We start from the raw sequence: 17663 nt of genomic DNA on the forward strand, positions 1-17663 counted from the left end.
ATCAGCGAAATCAAGAACAAGATCTCTTACACCCACGGACAAAAATCCTGCCGCCTCTGAACTTTTCTCTGTTCGCCCCCCTTCACCCCCCTCTGTCTTTCCCTCCTCTTGCAAGTTTAATTGGCAGAAGCAAAACCGTGAGCTCCATATCTGCATTCTCCAAACATCAGCCCTTCAGATGAGGCAGAACACCCCCCATACACTCACTGAGCTTTGACATGTTGGTGTCTACACATCACAGACAGCAGCAACAGGGAAACTACAGCCCAGCAAAGATTAGTCCATTCTAACTTGCACCGACTGATCTGAAGATAATTCATCAGCACTTTTGACTCATAATTCCAGAAAGTAACGTGCTTCTGTACAGTTTCACTGGAAAATCCTAGGAAATGACCCATTGCCGTGGAGATCAGTGATTTATTTCTTTCATCTGGGCTTTAACAACTCATCCTCTTTGTGATTTTCATCAATGTAACTTGATCACGCGTCGTGCTTTAACAGAGCTGATCTCCTTCAGTAAGTTTGCCTTCTTCTTCCTCCCACACAGCTGCTGGAAGTGGGAGGGGCAGATCAGCCCCGGCTGACGTCACACAGAAACACACACTTCTATGCAACCGCTTCTTAAAAGGGCATTGGAAAATAGGCCGGCTGTTCACAGAGTACTGCATCCTAGCGTTTTAAGGGAATGTTCAGTGGAAGGAAAAAGTGTGGCTGAAAAAAAGGGCATAAGCAACAGAGACAGCCCCAGTATTGATAGAGTTATGAATTCTAACATTTACTTTCATGGCTTTTCACACACAGCCAAAATAACCAGTACCTGGTTCTATGACATGGGTATCACTGCACCTGATTAGCCACCAAACTCCTCACCTAAACCCTGTAGAAAATCTCCGCAGTTTTCTAAAGAAGACGATGCAAACAAGCTGGAGGTCACTTACAGTAACCAGGGCTTCCTGAAAACCTCAGCAGAGCCACAGACCGATGCTCACCGAGTGGATACACTGTACAGTACCACACTTTTTCCTTCCACTAAACTTTCCATAACATGTTTGGACTCTGTGATCACCCAGAAGCTTTGTATCTTCACCCTCCTTGTCAAATTGGCAGTTCTTCCCTATGACTGTGTGGTTCATATATTTATTACAAATGTTTTTACTTGCCTTGTATTGTCATTTTTAAAGGCTGAAAATTCAATTAAATACACAAAATACCATTCTCTGTGTGATATTCAAATTCACTAAGACAGACCCGGACAAGTTAGAACAGCAAAAATCTCCCTAAAGAGTAACCGGGAAGTAACTCGGATTCATATTTTTACTTTGCAAGGATGTCATCTGTAAAAGAAGTCAGAATTTCCTTTGTCTAAAGCTAATAGAGGCCAAAGGTCAACCCACTGCAGACCGTCTTACAGAGGAGATTCAAGCTGACTCACATCTCCATTCACACGCCGTCTCACAGTCACAAAGTGCACGCTCGCTCCGCTGCTCTGAACAAGAACAGGACGTAACCTTGAAGCTTTTTCAGAGCTCCTCAGTTGAAAGCATTTCTCTCTTTCACAGAGAAACCTGCGCCTGCAAAGAAAGTCAAACACTCGCTGGCGACAGTTTCACTGCTGCCGTCAGCAGGGGACAATAACCGAGGAAGGACGGCGTCTGCTGATGTCAGAGGCGGATGTGCAACAAGCGTGACACAGTGAAGGCCGGAGAGCAGCCAGTCGTGTGGGTTTTTTTTTTTTTTTTCTTTTTACCTCGTACAGAGGCGAGCAGATTCCATCAATCCACTCCAGCTGCAGCCCTGGAAGCTCATCCTTCCGGTTACGGTCAAAGATGGCCTGAAAGGCAAAAAAATAAATAAATAAGAGAGAGAGAGAGAGAGAGCAAGAGTTGTTTGCTTTTATGATTTCCATGCTCATACAGGCCCTGAAGTGTTGCTTTTGGCGCTCTCCTTGTAGGAACTTCTTCTTTCCGCTCTCAAGTCAGCTGAGTTTATTTCATGCCCGTTTTCTCCTCTCCCTCATTCATGCAGCCCGAGCTTAACAGGCTCCGCCGAGGCTGCGCTTCAGAGATAGTTACCGGGCTACGACTCAGAAGTTAATATTTCATTTCCAACGCCCACACACAACAGAGAGCTAAAGGTTCAACACAGGCGGCAGACCTGAGGCTACTGAATTACTTATTTCAGAGCGGAGGCAATGTGGCCAGGCTCGATTACTTAACAGTCATTAATTGCAGGCAGAAGCCGGCCGGTTTTCTCCTTTCTAGGCAGACAAGTACACCTCTGGTGGCTGCAGCCGTGAGGGCAGCTGAAATATTTCTAAATGAAAGCGACCTTCGTAATTAGGAGCGAGAAATCTGCTATTTCTACACCAACATGCAGTGTCACTGTTCGTACCGTTTTCATATTTTGTCTTGTTTTGTCAACTTCACTGCGTTTCATTGGGATGTAATGTGGTAAACCGACACAAAGGAGCGAATGATTGTCCTCTCATTGTTATGGAAATGATGGAAAAGAAGAAATCTAGAGGCATCTGAAGTCAAATGCCTGGTACGTAAAAAGATATTTTTGGCTCTCAAGACAGCACACTTTGTAAGGCAGAAAAGTGATGCAGCAGCAGGGTCAAAAATCCCACTTTTCGTCCAGTGATTGTTCTGAACACAACATCCACATAACGGAGGCAGCTTTATATGCTGTGGGAATGCGTTTGTTCAGCAAGGACAGGGGGAATCCTGGAAGAAAAGCTGTGAAAGGACAACGACTGTAAACAGCCAGAGCCACATTGGGACGGCTCGTATGAAAGTATTTCATTTTGTAGATTGGTCCCAGTCAAAGTGCCGACCTAAATAGAATGAAGAATCTGTGACAAGACTTTAAAATTCAAGCTGTTAAATGCTCTCTATCCAATCTGTCGTACGTGTTTCGGTTATTTTCCAAAGAAAAATAAAAACAATTCTCGGTTTCTAGGTGTGCAAAACTGGAATTTCCATGAAAACTTCCAAGAATAAACACAAACATACTCCACACTTTTTAGATTTTTATTCCTAAAATCCTTGGAAACCACACACAACTTTCCCCCTGCTTTAAATGTATTCACTACATTGTGTTGGTCTAAAGTCACAGTAATATATATATATTGACGTTTTGGGGTTTATGGTGAAAAATGGGATGGGGAAAAAAAAAAAATCAAACAGCATAAATAGTTTTGCAAGGTTCTGGGTCTGCAAAACTGTCTGTGGGTTTGCAGATGAACCAATAGGGAAAAAATCTGCTTTGAATGCAGGGCAGCGGAGCGGTCAAGCTGACCCTACACTTTCCTCACGCTAAGAGACACAAGCTCTCGTGTTTCCTACAAAGTCAGTGTGTTTCCGAACGGCAGAGAAAATATATCATCGTGTCGGCATCATCAGCTCTCGGAGGGCACCGGGGGTGAGAGAGACTGCAAAAAGCACAAACGCTGAGCTGGTCTGATTTACTCACAGAGGGCGTGAGCTTTAGCTCCAGTCGTTCTCGGTCTCCCTGCTCAAAGAACTCACTCGTCACCAACTCTGCAACCTGAGAAAAAAAATTGAAAGAAAATCCTACCTTTTAAGCACTAAAAGTGTGGAACGTAGCGAGCTGAATCAGTTTATTATAGAAAACAACCAATCCCCCCCCCCCCCGCCCCCCAACTAAGCATCTTTGTTAGGAAGCAAAAGAGATTGAAATCATCTAATCTGATAACTTTCAGTCACATGCGAACGTTAAGAAACGCGTCAACACTTATCACGGCATATTTGTCACCTTGCGTGATATTTCCCATGGCTTCGTGACAGCTCCAAGATCGCAGGCTGTCATCATCATAGACCTGAGAAGAAGGAACGGGAGTCATATTAGGCCTCGGAAACTATGACGTAATTGGATTTCTACTTTCAGGGACAACGAGAGACAACGTCACCTGCACATGTCTCTGTGAGCCTTCACATTCCAGTTGTACTCCCCTTTGCTGACCAGCTCAAAGAACGTGTTTCTTTTCCTGAAGGGGAAAGAAACAAAGACCTTCCAGATAAAGTTGCAAATCGCATTCTGTCCACCAGGGGGTGTTGTCCGCTAGAACAACCACTCCGAGGTTTGAACGAGCAGATTGCTGAGATGAGCCAGTGTGCTTTGTGTCGTGGATTCAGTGGGTTTTAGAGGGACATACTCGAAGTAAAGCGTGAGGTCAGTGGCCAGGATGGACTGTTTGAGCAGCTGCATGAGGTCGCTGTACTCCGTGGAGGAGAGGTTGCAGAAGATGTTGTGACCCTGTGGAGACAAACGTGACCATTACATGACAGAAAGAGCACAACGCTTCACATCAAAAATACTGGCAGTGCTCTGCGTGAATTACTTTTTAGATTTAGTATTCCTACCATCCATAAAGTTCAGTTTTCAGGACATTTTCTTCTATTGATTTTTAGTATATTTCTTAATAATAAACCAGTGCACTCAATTGTACTTCATGAACCATTAAAAGTTAAATATTTAATATTAAAAAGCTAAAAATGACTATTACAATCCTACCGAGGACAATTAGTTCACCTGAAAATAATAATAATATTATAAATTCTGACTTTAATTTCAGAATTTTGACTTTATTCTTTTTCGGAATTCTGAGATTAAAGTCATAATTCTCAAAAAAAAAAAAAAAAAAGTCACAATATCAATGCAGATAGGCTATTGGGAGCAGACAGCTTCAGTGACAAAGAGCTGTGCAAGAGGTGAACTGACATTCTAGAGGAACATGTTGGATTTAAGTGATTCCTCTTCCTTACATCCCAGCTGTTGAAAAGTTAACATAGCACCTCACCCGAGCTGAATAAAATCTAAAAGCAAAGAGCTAAGTGTGATTTGTTTTTCATCTTAATGGTGCTCCAAAGTTATTTTCTGATCAAACCAATGCAGGCATGAATGTGCCACATTAAATATACCAGCCTAGAGCTTCCTCCCTCCATGGCTCTGTTAGAAACACGTCTGCGTTGTGGAGCCGACCAGCTCCTGCTGCTTCAGCGAAAGGCATGCCTGCTTTCGCTTCAGTGGCTCAAGTCACAAAATCAGTTCTAGTTTTAGTTTACAGGCTCATAGCCACCATGCTGGCTTTTCATAGCAGGACGCACACAAATCTCCCACATAACATTAAGGTTTTAATCCAGTTAAACCAGGAAGGCATTCACTAATTTGTGGTAGTGTGCAAAAATCATTGTCCAAAGTGCGTTTCTTTTAATGATTATTTCTGCACTTAAATGATTCCTACAATTAAATAAACCATGACTCGTCCATCTCCTGTTGCCTGTGATGTAATGGATGCTGTGGGAAAGGAAATTCCTCCAACATCATAACGTGTTTACCAGGTCTTGGAGGTGGTGCTGCAGACATGGAAAATACTATCGAACCTTCTATGACTTAATACGAGTGGAGTCTGATCAATTTTCCAAACTCATACCAGCATAAGGCTGAAAACATGTATCAAAAGGAGAACGTATTAGCAAATTTCACCATTAAAGTTTTTCTGCATTGCTTATTTGTTTGTTGGAGAGGCACCTCACCGTGTGTGGTTCCCGAAGCCAATCCGAAATTGTGAGTGGGAAAACACTGTAGAGTCTTAAGGTCATCACCACACACAAATTGGTTTTAAACATAATTAGTAAAATAACTGGGTGGTAAATAACTCTAGAGATGTAAAAAAAAAAAAAGAGAGAGAGAGAGAGAGAGAGAGAGAGAGAGAGAGAGACATGTATGCCTGTGGTTTCTGATGAGAAGCTAGTTGTCAGATTATCTTTCATAATTCTTAAACCTATCTATTAGCTTCACAAGTTTGAATTGATCGTGAATTTTCTCCAGTTCACAGAAACCCAGCGTCGAGTTTTATTTTTAACACCATAACAAATCAAAAGGCTGTTTCACGGGAATTTTTCCAATGAAACTAATTGGATCTGTGCAGGGGAGCAGCTTCCCAACAGCTGCTAATAAGTGCGCTCCATATCTTGGGCTTTATAACGCAGCGTGTAAGGCAACATTCGTTCGCCATTCAGGCGCTCTCCACCGGACCAGATTACCGCTGTTTCAAACACAGACAGCTTAGCTCTGAACATTTGTGCAAACACGCCCCTGACTTCTCTCATCGTCTCGGAGGTCCTCGTAAAAACACCGAACCGCGCTAACGGCGATGACGCAAAGGACGTATGCGGCCGCTGTCACACCTGCTGCAGATGGAGAAGGCGGCGAGAGACGCAGTGGCGACGAGTGACAACTCGACCGCTTTACACTTTTAACAGAGCTCAACTGAATCATCATCATCATCATCATCATCATCATCATCGGCGGCCATGCCTTCTACTCGAATTAGTCACACACTATTCATTTGTATGCTAATTAACATGAGGACAACAGCAGATCCAGCCCCGCATTAACAGACGCCGTGTAGCCGAGGTAAACATTTGTCAGCGCCGGGATAATGAAGCCGCTGGATTCCTCTCTCCTCAGGCCTGTCTCGGCTGCTCCCCTCAAAAAAAAAAAAAAAACACACCTCCAATTACAAGTGCATGAAACCCGATCACCTGGTAAAACGTCGCTCTCCCGACCAATTACCACCGAATCTATCATCTCTGTAATTACATTGATTTGAGGGCAGCCTGAGCTATTTGTTTACTCAGGCAACTGAGGGAGCAAACGGTTGCCTTCAAGCACTGTGCATGCAAACTTGTTCATTTTTTATGTGGCCTTTAGTACCTTTCATTCATTTGAACTTAGGGCTGGTGGTATTTGGAAACAACGTCATTTCAGCGGGTGTAAGCCACCAGAGTGGAGCTGAATGTAAGAAACTTCACATTAATATATAGTTTCAATCATATATTTTTTTAAATGTTTAAGTTATATAAATTCCTTCATCTACAGCCTCTGTTATAATTTGTAGACAAAAGCATTAACTTTTAAACACTTGGTTAATGATGTTCTGTACTTTGTTTGAACTGTTAACTAAAAACCCTGAAAAGTTTTTTTTTTTTTTTTTTTTTAACTAATTCCTTACTCTAATGGCTGAGCAGGAATAAATTAACAGGCTTTTTTTCCTGCCCCAATCTGGCCTCGGAGTGTAAAAAAAGACTGCAGCCGACTTCATTAATAAAATAGTGGCTATCACCAGTTAATCAACACTTATTTCTATGGAAATAAAATCACATCACCGGGAGTGTGAAAAAAAACACTTCTGGTGATGTGACTGGTTGTTTCTTTTTATTATCAATAAAAAAGATGGTTCTATCTTTTTTGTTGTTATCAATAAAGAAGAGATACAAGCTTTAAGCAGTGGGGGTCCGCAATGTTGCCAGGGATGGGGTAATTTGTGGCCCTTTGGATGTCTTTGTGAGGCCCTGCTTTAAGAAATGGTGCAAAATCGACTTGTTAGCAGCACAAGCCATTGATATAAGTCGACGCTTATTAAAAATGCTTCCGGCTGAAATTTTCACTGCGTCTTTCTTGAAGCTTTTCCAAAACAGATGCAGCCAAATTAAACTCTTCTCCAGATGTCAAATCTTTCTTAAACGTAAAGTGTTCATCTTTTATTTTTTTTGCGTTTCCAGTTACATCCAGTGCCTTATGAAATTGTGGACTTTGGCGCATTCGTACCTATTTTTTTTTAAATTAACTCAACATAGCAAAACTTTTCAAGTTCTGATGTGACTGTTGTTAAGAATAAAAATAAATAAATTTCTCGATGAAGACAATTTAAAATGCTTGGACACTTGATAGTTTTCTTTAAACAGTCCTGGCTTGCATATTATTTACAAATTCCTTCAATAAAGAAATCTGATTACTTTGTTTTATTTAAAATATTCTAAAATAAATAATAGTTTATTTCAGTGTAGCTGAAATAAACAACTTATTTAGTAGTTTCATCTTTTCTTTACTTTTCCCAATCTATCAGAAGTCTTTACATTTCAGTTGGATTGCAGTTTGGAAGAGATGCTGGAAAAATGTGACCTCAAACATGTGACACCTTTTAACAGAAGCAGATGACAAATGTAATTGATCGTGCTATTACACCTTACATGATGTTAACACGTATAGTCTTTATAAAAACAAGATACTCCTTGATTTTAAGTATAAAGAATTTTTTTTATGATGATCTTATATCCATCAAGTTCTCAGAGTATTTAAATATAATCTTAAGCATTCAAATCTAAACATATTGCAGCATGTTTTTAATCATTAAAAAACTGCAGGTATCAAATAAACTTTTCTGCATTAAAAATGTTTTATTATTACCATTGGTTTGCTCTGATATTTTAATCTCAAGAGCTGTAAGATAAAAAAAATTACCATAATTTGTGTAGTTAATCTACGTAATGCGATTCAGTTCGCCTATCTGAAATAATGAAACTTTTCAATACTACTCTATTCTCGTCCGGTTAACATGTTACATGTTTTTGTGGGCGAGATGCTTCTTAAAAATACATAAAGCTGCAATTCAATAAATGACAACACTTCTGTCACAATCTTCTTTGGTCCTAAGAAATAAATCAGTGCAAACCCGTTAGCCCCTTACGCTGCAGATAGAGGAGCTAAAGCCATGTAACAAAGCATTGGCTAAACTTCCTTCACACAGATAAAAAAAAAAATCAGATCAAGTCATACAGAAAACATCTACTTCAAGTTCTTCCTACTAAATGGGGTTTTACAAGCCATCACATCACAAGGTGTACTTTTCCACAGACTTCTTTTCCATATTCTGTCTTTTTTTTATTTAGTAAATTACGACAGCTTGGAATCTCTTGTGTGTTTTTGTACACTCGAGCTTAGATGTAAACGGTTTTAGAACCTGGTAGAGACCAGGTCTGAGTTGTAAAACAGTGTGTACTTTCTGTATTCATATTATCCAGTTATCTGCACTTGACTAAAGCAGCCTTCTGCAACAGTTGTGCAATAAAAGCCATAAAGTCCAGTTTCTACCGAAGGAATGTGGATGAAATTGCAGCTGCAGACTGCAGTTTAAAAATATCCCATCTCCGAAGGGAACAAAGGTTAAAGGCTCTATTGCCAGCAGTGTTTGTAATCGCATGCAGCAGAAGGTGAACGGTAACTGCATTGCAGCAGATATTGGAACATAACACACCTCGCTCTGCAGGATCATAACAGCGTGGTTAAAGTGGTGGTGCTCCAGCGTAGCAGAGGTCCCATAAAGCAAAGAGAGGGCTGAACCAGTCCTGCCACACACACACACACACACACACACACACACACACACACACACACGCACACACACACACAAAAAACAACACATTGGGATAAAAAAAAAAAGAAGGATAGCATAATAAGTTTTCCACAAGAGCTGAGAAGTAAAATCTGCTCTAAAACTCTCTTTGGATTTCCTCTCCAGTTCAGTCTGTCTCTAACTTATGGTTCAATAAAAAAGGACGCTTGAGACTCATAACCCAAACTACAGCTGAAACTATAATGTCAAAGTCTGAATGTGGTCATTAGGTGATCTTAAAAAAAAAAAAAAAAAAAACAGGTCCCCGTATAGAGTGAGAATTGTTTACTTAAGTTAAAGCTTGTAAGATGGAGCTTTAGGGATATTTAAATTATAAAACAAAAATAAATATTCATAGACGTCGCAGTTGTTCTGGTTTAGAAAATCAGAGTGAATATATGAGGGATGAATTGTCTGAAATAGATCAAACTCCACCTTACAAATAAAGCAGAGATGACCGCTTTCTCATTAAAAATGATTTAAATAGAGGTTTCTGTTAAAGTATTTAATAGTTTATATTTTGTCATATAACGTAAAACATAAACTTGAGCAAAAACTGTGAACAGGAAGGAAATGCTTGGTGGTTGTCCAGTTTGTTTAGAACTAAAAACAGAATACTGAGACGGGCATTTATATTCAGCCTGATTTACTATGAAACAAAAACTAAATTCTAAAGTTTTTATTCAGAATCACTTAAATAGTAAGTACACATTCCAGTCTACATCCAGCTGCTCTGTGAAGGCCACATAGGTGTGTTAGAGAATACCATGAAGACACATTGAGGTTTGTGGTTGCAACATGACAAAACGCGAAAAACTTAAACGGTTATGAATCCTTGTGGAATGTGTTGCAAATATTAAAACGTTTTGCTGCGCAATACGCAACAGGTTGCGCGCTTATGTGTGTTCGCAGAAGCAGAAATAAGGTGCACTCACTTGGCCTGAAAAGCATTGTTGGTGCCCCTGTGGTCCAAGTCGTGGCACACACAACCCACAATGAGAGCAAAGATCTCCAGCTCAGTCAGCGTCTCCTGGAAACCCGCCGTCTGATTGGCACAGAGGACAGGAAACAAATAAAACACACACACACACACACACAGTTTATAAGCAGCAGCACACCATTATTCAATGAAATCCCGAGCACATTGAACAAAAATGGAAAAACAGCAGCAGCAAGCTAAAAAAAGAAAAACAAAAACACAGCATCTTCACAAAATGCCATAGGGACTGCAGTCGCGTTGCTCTACATTTCTGGCTCGGATGAATGGGTTCTGGAGATCATGTGCTGACTGAGTCACTGTGGGTCACTGCAGGGATAGCAGCGAAGATAGTGGGGCCATCAACCTACTCATTAAAAGCTAGAGGAACAGAGGAACCTTAAACAGCTTATACGCTGTTGTTTCAATTCCCCCTGCCAATAATCAATTCAAATGGGACACTGCGCATTAATGCCGCAGTTGATGAAATGGTGTTAGCTTAGCACATTAGGTCCTCGTGTTGCCCCAAGGACCTCAGGTAAAAGAATCACACGCTGCAAGTCTCCTGGGATCTCCATTCATACAAATGTCTGCACAGGACCACAGTTAATACACACACAGAGGCATCTTACTGATTTGATCTCAGGTTTGAAATCCAATAATAAAACTGATACGAGAATTTGAACCCACAAATGCACGGATCACTGCACTCATCGGCCTAATGGTTATTCACTGGGGAGCAAAGTGTTGGTGTTTTGAACCAGGTGTGAAGTGAAGGCCACTGAGTCTGGCCTTCGCTTTAACCCACATTCTGGGGAGGACTCCTCTTTCTGTACCTCCAGTGATGAAGTGGATATGAAGATGTGGAGAAAAAAAACACATCTTTTTTTCTCCACATAAAGACAGATTGGGCCTTTGTCTGTGGTAATGTCCAGCTACTGGACTCCATATTCTGAAACGAGCGTCCTGGATAGAGCGGCTGGGCTCTTTAATCCCAGGGGAGCTCAGCTGTTCCTTCAAATCAAAAGGCATCAGATAAGATGGTGAAGGCATCTGTTTACCTTCTGGGCACCTTACTTTGGAGGTATTCCAGTAAAGCTCCAGAGCCAAGTAGGTATGTATGGATGGATGAATGGAAACTTAGAACTCCCACCATTTTCCGTCTGTAGCACACACTTTTTCTTGTTAAATTAAAAGCAGATAAAGGTTAGGGGTGCCTTATATTTTCTGTTGAATTTAAAGCTACTTCCATGAAATAAATTGTGACATATTTTCCTCTTTCATGAGATTTGGACATAAGAATCAGTTCACAGAGAACAACAGGAATTGGGCTCTGGCAGAAAAAAACCCTGATCAGTGCAATTCAAGTTTCTAAACATCTCTTTTATCAACTTTGTTATAAGACCTACAAAAGTTGCAATACAATCTGAAGAGATCAGTTCGTACCGTTAGCATGGCAAACATGCACTGGCACACGTTGAACGCATGCCTCCAGTTGTGGTAGAGGACCATTCTGTAGTTTTTTCTGACAGTCAGCAGCCATCTGCACAGTGTCTGGAGGGAAAGACGGGCAGAAAGAGATGAGAGCGTGGGTCAGTGGTCTTCATGGTCTACAACAGCATTCGTAGCAAAACTCAATCAAGTATTTAAAGCAAACGAGACACAGAAGCTCTGCTCTTTTACCTCGTAGTCGATCTTAAACTTCTGCACCATTCCCAGCTCGATGAACATCCGCAGAGCGGCTGTTATCATCGCGTCGACATCCAGGGAGAAATCATCAAAGGAGAGCTTATCAATGCCCAGCTCGCAGACCAGGGGAATGTTGGCAGCCTGTTTCATCATGGTGAGAGCAAACACAGAGGAAGAATGAGAACATGAGCCCACAGAGCAGACGTGGAGGTCAGTGGAGCCGTTTTTGGATGATGTATGAAAATATGAAAGCATGCTAATTAAGACTCGGAGGCCTAGTTTTCAGAGGGCTGATATTAATGAGGGAGCTTTACTGAAGGATTTCTCTGTTGTTTACTTTCTGAGCTCATTGACAAATGTAAGTTGTGCAATAGTAATGCTCAGCAGCTTTTCGGCATTGTTATTCAACCAAAAGCAAAAATGATTTCCAATCAACCACCCTCAGCGCGAGTCTTTTATCAAAACGCCGCATGCCCATCTGAGCAGAAAACACTAATTCCTATCCGTGTTGACGAGAATGACCATTTCAGACTTCCTAACCTCCATTTGTTTTTCTAGAAAAGCACATCCAGCGATGCGTCTTCAGTGTCAGTGCCGGTGTGTCTCGTTTCTCTCACAAACGTTTGCCTGTCAGGTCGGTAAGTATTCCAACTCTCTCAATTCGCAGCCCCAGGTGACAAAATGGTATCCAGGTTTGTTTGTCACATACGCTTTCGCACTCCAGCGGAATCCCAGGCAAGTGAGCTCAATGGGGCTCTCTCTGTATGTAGAGCAGTTATGAAAGGGGGAGAAAGGCAGGCGGCAGAGCATCACGCTGAATGAGGGGGGCTGAAGCATCACACGAATTCATGAGAGAGACAAGGAATCCTACTATGAACGTAGCGTTGGCCATAGGGGAAAATTGTGCTCATGAAACTGGAAGAAAATAGGTCACGTCTATATTTCAGAAATGGAATGCTGTTAAAAAATGTAATTATGACCAATTTTGTCATTTGTCTATAAATAATGCATCGTGGATGATCTCTTGTTGACCGAAGCAAATCCATTTCTAATAACACAATTGGTCTGTTTTCACTTGATACTTGTGGGTTTACATTTTTGTGAGATCGTTATTTCCGTCGGAGCAAGTCGAAAATGACATTTACTAATACAGATATAAGAATGCTTTGAATTCTTTCAGAAAATCTACAAGAAATTGTTTGCAACGAGGCAACGTGTAACTATGCTCTGTTAAAAGTGAGATAAGCCAATGCAATAAGCTTAATGCTAAGCTGAGTTAACCTTAGATAAAACCCGTTAAATTAAGCGAAGATAAACAACAAAAATAAGCTAAAAAGACAAATTAAGATAAGACTAGATAAATTAGATACATTTTAGTTTAATTTAAACTGACCCAAGATGAAAAAAAATTAACCAATCTATGCTATTTTATTGCAAGACGACTTACAATAAAATAAAAACCTGAGCTATGATATCACAAACTAAGATAAAATAAGCTAAGCTAGGATAAACTAATTTATAATATGAAATATAACTATGCTAAGCTGACAAAGGATACAATAAACACAAATTAAGATATATATATAAGCAAAAACTAAATTAAGCTTAAATGAGTCATTTACAATTTATGTAATTATAGGAGCAAACATGTTACCTTAAATTTATCCACTTCAGTCTTGGAGCAAGTGGCATGGTAAGACAGAACCTGCAAAAATGATAACAGTATCAGTTTTGTTTTTGAATTCAGTAATATTCCTTTCAAGTCAACAGCGGCGTTCGATTTGTGGATCTCCCTGATTAAGTCAGCAGTGGCATGTGGATCTGCACTAGTAACAACATCAGCACAGATTGGGTCTCCATGTTCCTCTCATTCCCTGGGAGAAATACTTTGCACACTCTTGCAGTAGCTTATTTAATCATAAACGCTCATGTTTATTCAGGGATGCCAGGAACAAAGCACGCACACACACACGCACACACACACACACACACTTGCGTTATTTCATTCTGCATTTGTCTCCAGCTATCTGTTCTCCGCTTCTCGTACTTGAAACACTGGCGCTAACGAATGTACCCCACCAGCTCCCAGTTGTAATCTTCGGACACATTGTTAAAGGCTGACTGGTCCAGAATGGTTACAATCTGCAGATAAGATGAGGGATTGCTTTACACTGCCTCTCATTAATTTCCAATAAAATCTTTGTGAGAAGGTTATCTACAAAAAGAGATGCATGCATTACTGTGGATATATAAAATTTTAAAAAGTTGTACAAAGACCCATGAGACGAATAAGTGAAAATAAAATTAAGAATTTCCACTTTGCAGCTGTTACTTCCTGCAATAAAATGTCAGTTTTCTGTGCGTTCTTGCAAAATTAAGGTTAAATTGAAGTAGTACCAGAACCAGGACCAAACCAGTACATCCTGACAATGTAAAACCCAAGAGCTGAAATTTCACCGAGACTGTGTGTTAATTGTGATGGGAAAACGAATACAAATTCAACGGGATTTTGTGCCCTTACATCTAAAGCCACTGACTGCTTGGCCCAAGACTTCTTCACCTGGTCATACATGATCGTGTTGTTGATGCCCAGTCCACAAAATATCACAAAGGCCTGAGGAAAAATAAGTTAGAATAAATAAAGCACCGTTTCCACAATCAGTCAGAGGATGTTTGGTGTTAAAAATGTGCAAAAGGCAGCGCGATACCTCAAAGAGACGCTGGTCTGCATCGTCAAATGGTTTCCCGTCCAGCCTGTTCAGCACTTGAGCGACACCTGATATGCAAAACCAATTTATGCATTAGATGAAATACCACTTAGCTCAGCTTGGTGTCGATTCGACCAAAAAGCTCCACTTTTTCACTAGAGACTGTGGAATATCAAAGAGACATTATGTATTTTTAACAATGGTTAAAAAGGAGAAAAAGCTGTTTTCATCAACTTCAGACAAGGTCGGCATGAACTAAGGAGCACACACTGTTAAATAAAATGACACCAACAGGGACTCAATTAGTCTTCTAAAAGTTTTTGTCTATAACCGTCCTATGGGAATAACCTCTTCCTTTCTGACTTCTGCCTTCAGATGTATTTCGCTCTAATTGAAAGTAGAAAATGATTTAATAAAGTCCAAACATTTGATGAATTGAGGGTAGGATATTATCACACAATTCATTATCATTTTTAATTATGCCAAAGAGGTTAAACAGCCTGCCAATACTATGTCTTAATATGACTCATTGGTTGGAAATGAATTAGCTCTGCAGTTAATTACGGTTTTATTTTATTTATTTTTTATTATGGATGAATCTAAAATGCAGAGCAGATGTTTTCTCAAAAGCATGATTGTTCCTACTGTAACCAGCTTGTGATTTGTAATGAGCTCCAGAACATGCTACAACAAATGTTAGCTAACTAAATGACTGCTCAGAGCCTCACGGCCACCACATTAACTCCACAATCCATACCTCCCAGACCTACAAGTTTTCATGTTCAGTCCATTTTTTTTTTTTTTTTGTTTTGTTTTTTTTTTGTTTTACATATCTGACCTCTTAGGCTGCATGGGTGAACAATGCAGTTTGTTCACCGGAGGCAATCCATGGAGGGGGTGTCGAATTTTGCTTAGAGCTTCACAAAACCGGAGCCGCAACCAGCTCAGCACTGTGTTAACCCGTAAGGAATTTCATCCAACAAAAGCTGAACTCAAATTAATCTTCGTACAGTGGCTGTTTATCATAGCAGGACATGCAGGAAACAATGATTCTGTGGCACAGCAAACAGCCTGTAACCTAAAATGTTCTTGATTTCAAAGAGATACTTAGCTTTGAAGAACTTCTACCTATGACTTGGGGTTGTTGGCCCAGATTTTAATTAAAAATACCAAAAAACATTATTTTCCCCTTAATAAATACATTAATCACTCAGGTATAGTATTATTCCCACTAACAGGTGACAAGAATAGCACGTATTACCTATTTTCCAGACTGTAGAAGCCGCACCCACAAAGTAAAAAAAAAAAAGAAAACTGGAAACGTAGTTAAAACTTAAAAGCTGCATCATATGATCGTGTTGTTTCCTTGATGAGGGGGTATGAATTTGAAAACATTTCTACATGGTGCCTGCTGCTAGCATGTGCTTGTTCTAAATGAAAATTAGCACTTTCTTCTTTGGTTTCCAATTTTGACTTCCAATGATTCACTTCCTGCAGAAGAGCCCCCTGGTGGTTGAAGAAAAATCCACAGAAAAGCCGCACCGAGAAAAACGTGGGGGGAAAAGTAGCGGCTTATAGTCCGAAACTTGTACGGTACCACTTTTTATGACTACGGCGACATGAGGGAGTTTTTTTTATCCCCTTAAAGATTTATTTACAGATCAAATATGAAAAATAGTATTTAATGTTGAAAGTCATTGACTCAATGCAATCTGCTGTTTCCTTAGAAACCTTTTCAACTACGTTGTTGTTTGAAATCTAGTATCAACTGGTAATGTATGTTTGATTGAATTTAAATTATTTCTTTGTAAGTGCCTTGGCATGACATCTGTTGTGAGTTGGCGCTATGTAAATAAACTGAATTGAACTGAATTGTATATCTTTGCCACCACTTTAAATTTGAGGAAGAAAGAAATGTTTAAACATTTATGTCTTCTATGATGCCTATTCTATAATGATTAATTAATGATCTTACAAGCTGCCGAACCAATCAAACTGAAGTCTGTTTTTGGAGTCAAACTGCGGCCATACAGTCCTTGAAAGAAAATACAATCATACCTCTCTAAACTTTTTCAAATTTTGAAACATTACATCCACAACCTTTGTAGAAATATATTTAATTTGAATTTTATTGGATGAATTAACACAAAGCAGTACATTATTTGTCAAATATAGGTAAAATATAAAAGATTTTAGAACGTTTTCACAAATAAAAATGGGAAAAGTGTGGTGTGCCTTTGCATTTTCCTATGTCTTACTATAAACTAAAAACAGAACCTCTCATGGCCTTATTTTCAGCAATAGGTTTCTTCTGTGCATGACTAAAATGTCCCATGTCACCAAGTTCTCTGACTTGAGCTGTGGATCTGCACTGAATTTTGCTAACAGGGTATCAGAGTAAAGGGAAGCTGCACATCTCCTTTTGTTAGATTTCTATTTGCAAAAGATTTTAAATCATTCATCATTTTAATCTACTTCACAGTTATGCCACACTTTGTGATGAACTGTTACATACAATGTCAGTAAAATATATTGACGTTCATGGTTGCATTGTGAAATAAAATATGAAATGGAGAAATGTGAACGTATTTTGAAAGGTGGTGTATTTCTATTTTTTTTCTACTGCAAAGCAATTTCTGTGCAATAAAGGTGTAATTTTTTTTAGCAATTAAACCCGGAGTAAATTTGCTCTCAACACTACCTGCTGTGTCTTCAAAACAGTCTTTTAGGAATTACCTGAGATGACTTTCAGTAAATTAAAAACATAAATCTTAAAAAGAGCTATTGCAGTTCAAGCTGCTGTTAGTATAGTAAATCTCAGTAGAACATATCTGATTGAAATGCTAAAAATTCAAAATTAATACAGCCTAGGTTACATTAAAATGAGGGCATACATTTTTTATTTATTTATTTATTTATTTATTTATTTATTTTTTGTTACTGAATGTATCCTTGACTGAATAATTTCATCTCTGCTGCTTTGTTTGGGTAATGATTTTTCACTTAACATCCTCAGGTGCCACCCACACAC

At 39.6% G+C, this 17663-nt stretch overlaps 1 protein-coding gene across 1 annotated transcript in view; it reads right to left on the reverse strand.

Moving 5' to 3' along the window:
• pde11a (phosphodiesterase 11a) overlaps positions 1–17663 on the reverse strand; it is a 40258-nt gene that overhangs the window by 6509 nt on the left and 16086 nt on the right. Inside the window, exons 8-19 of the mRNA XM_088001070.1 lie at positions 14633–14700; positions 14446–14538; positions 13579–13629; positions 11919–12065; positions 11682–11789; positions 10195–10304; positions 9122–9212; positions 4178–4278; positions 3932–4009; positions 3778–3841; positions 3475–3549; positions 1748–1831 (exon numbers count right to left, since the gene is read on the reverse strand). Coding sequence (XP_087857196.1) covers positions 1748–1831; positions 3475–3549; positions 3778–3841; positions 3932–4009; positions 4178–4278; positions 9122–9212; positions 10195–10304; positions 11682–11789; positions 11919–12065; positions 13579–13629; positions 14446–14538; positions 14633–14700 — 1070 coding nt within the window. The remainder of the gene's footprint in view (positions 1–1747; positions 1832–3474; positions 3550–3777; positions 3842–3931; positions 4010–4177; positions 4279–9121; positions 9213–10194; positions 10305–11681; positions 11790–11918; positions 12066–13578; positions 13630–14445; positions 14539–14632; positions 14701–17663) is intronic.

This window comes from Poecilia mexicana, unplaced genomic scaffold (assembly GCF_051168715.1).
Source record: "Poecilia mexicana isolate PSO_F unplaced genomic scaffold, ASM5116871v1 scaffold_2, whole genome shotgun sequence".
NCBI lineage: Eukaryota > Metazoa > Chordata > Actinopteri > Cyprinodontiformes > Poeciliidae > Poecilia > Poecilia mexicana.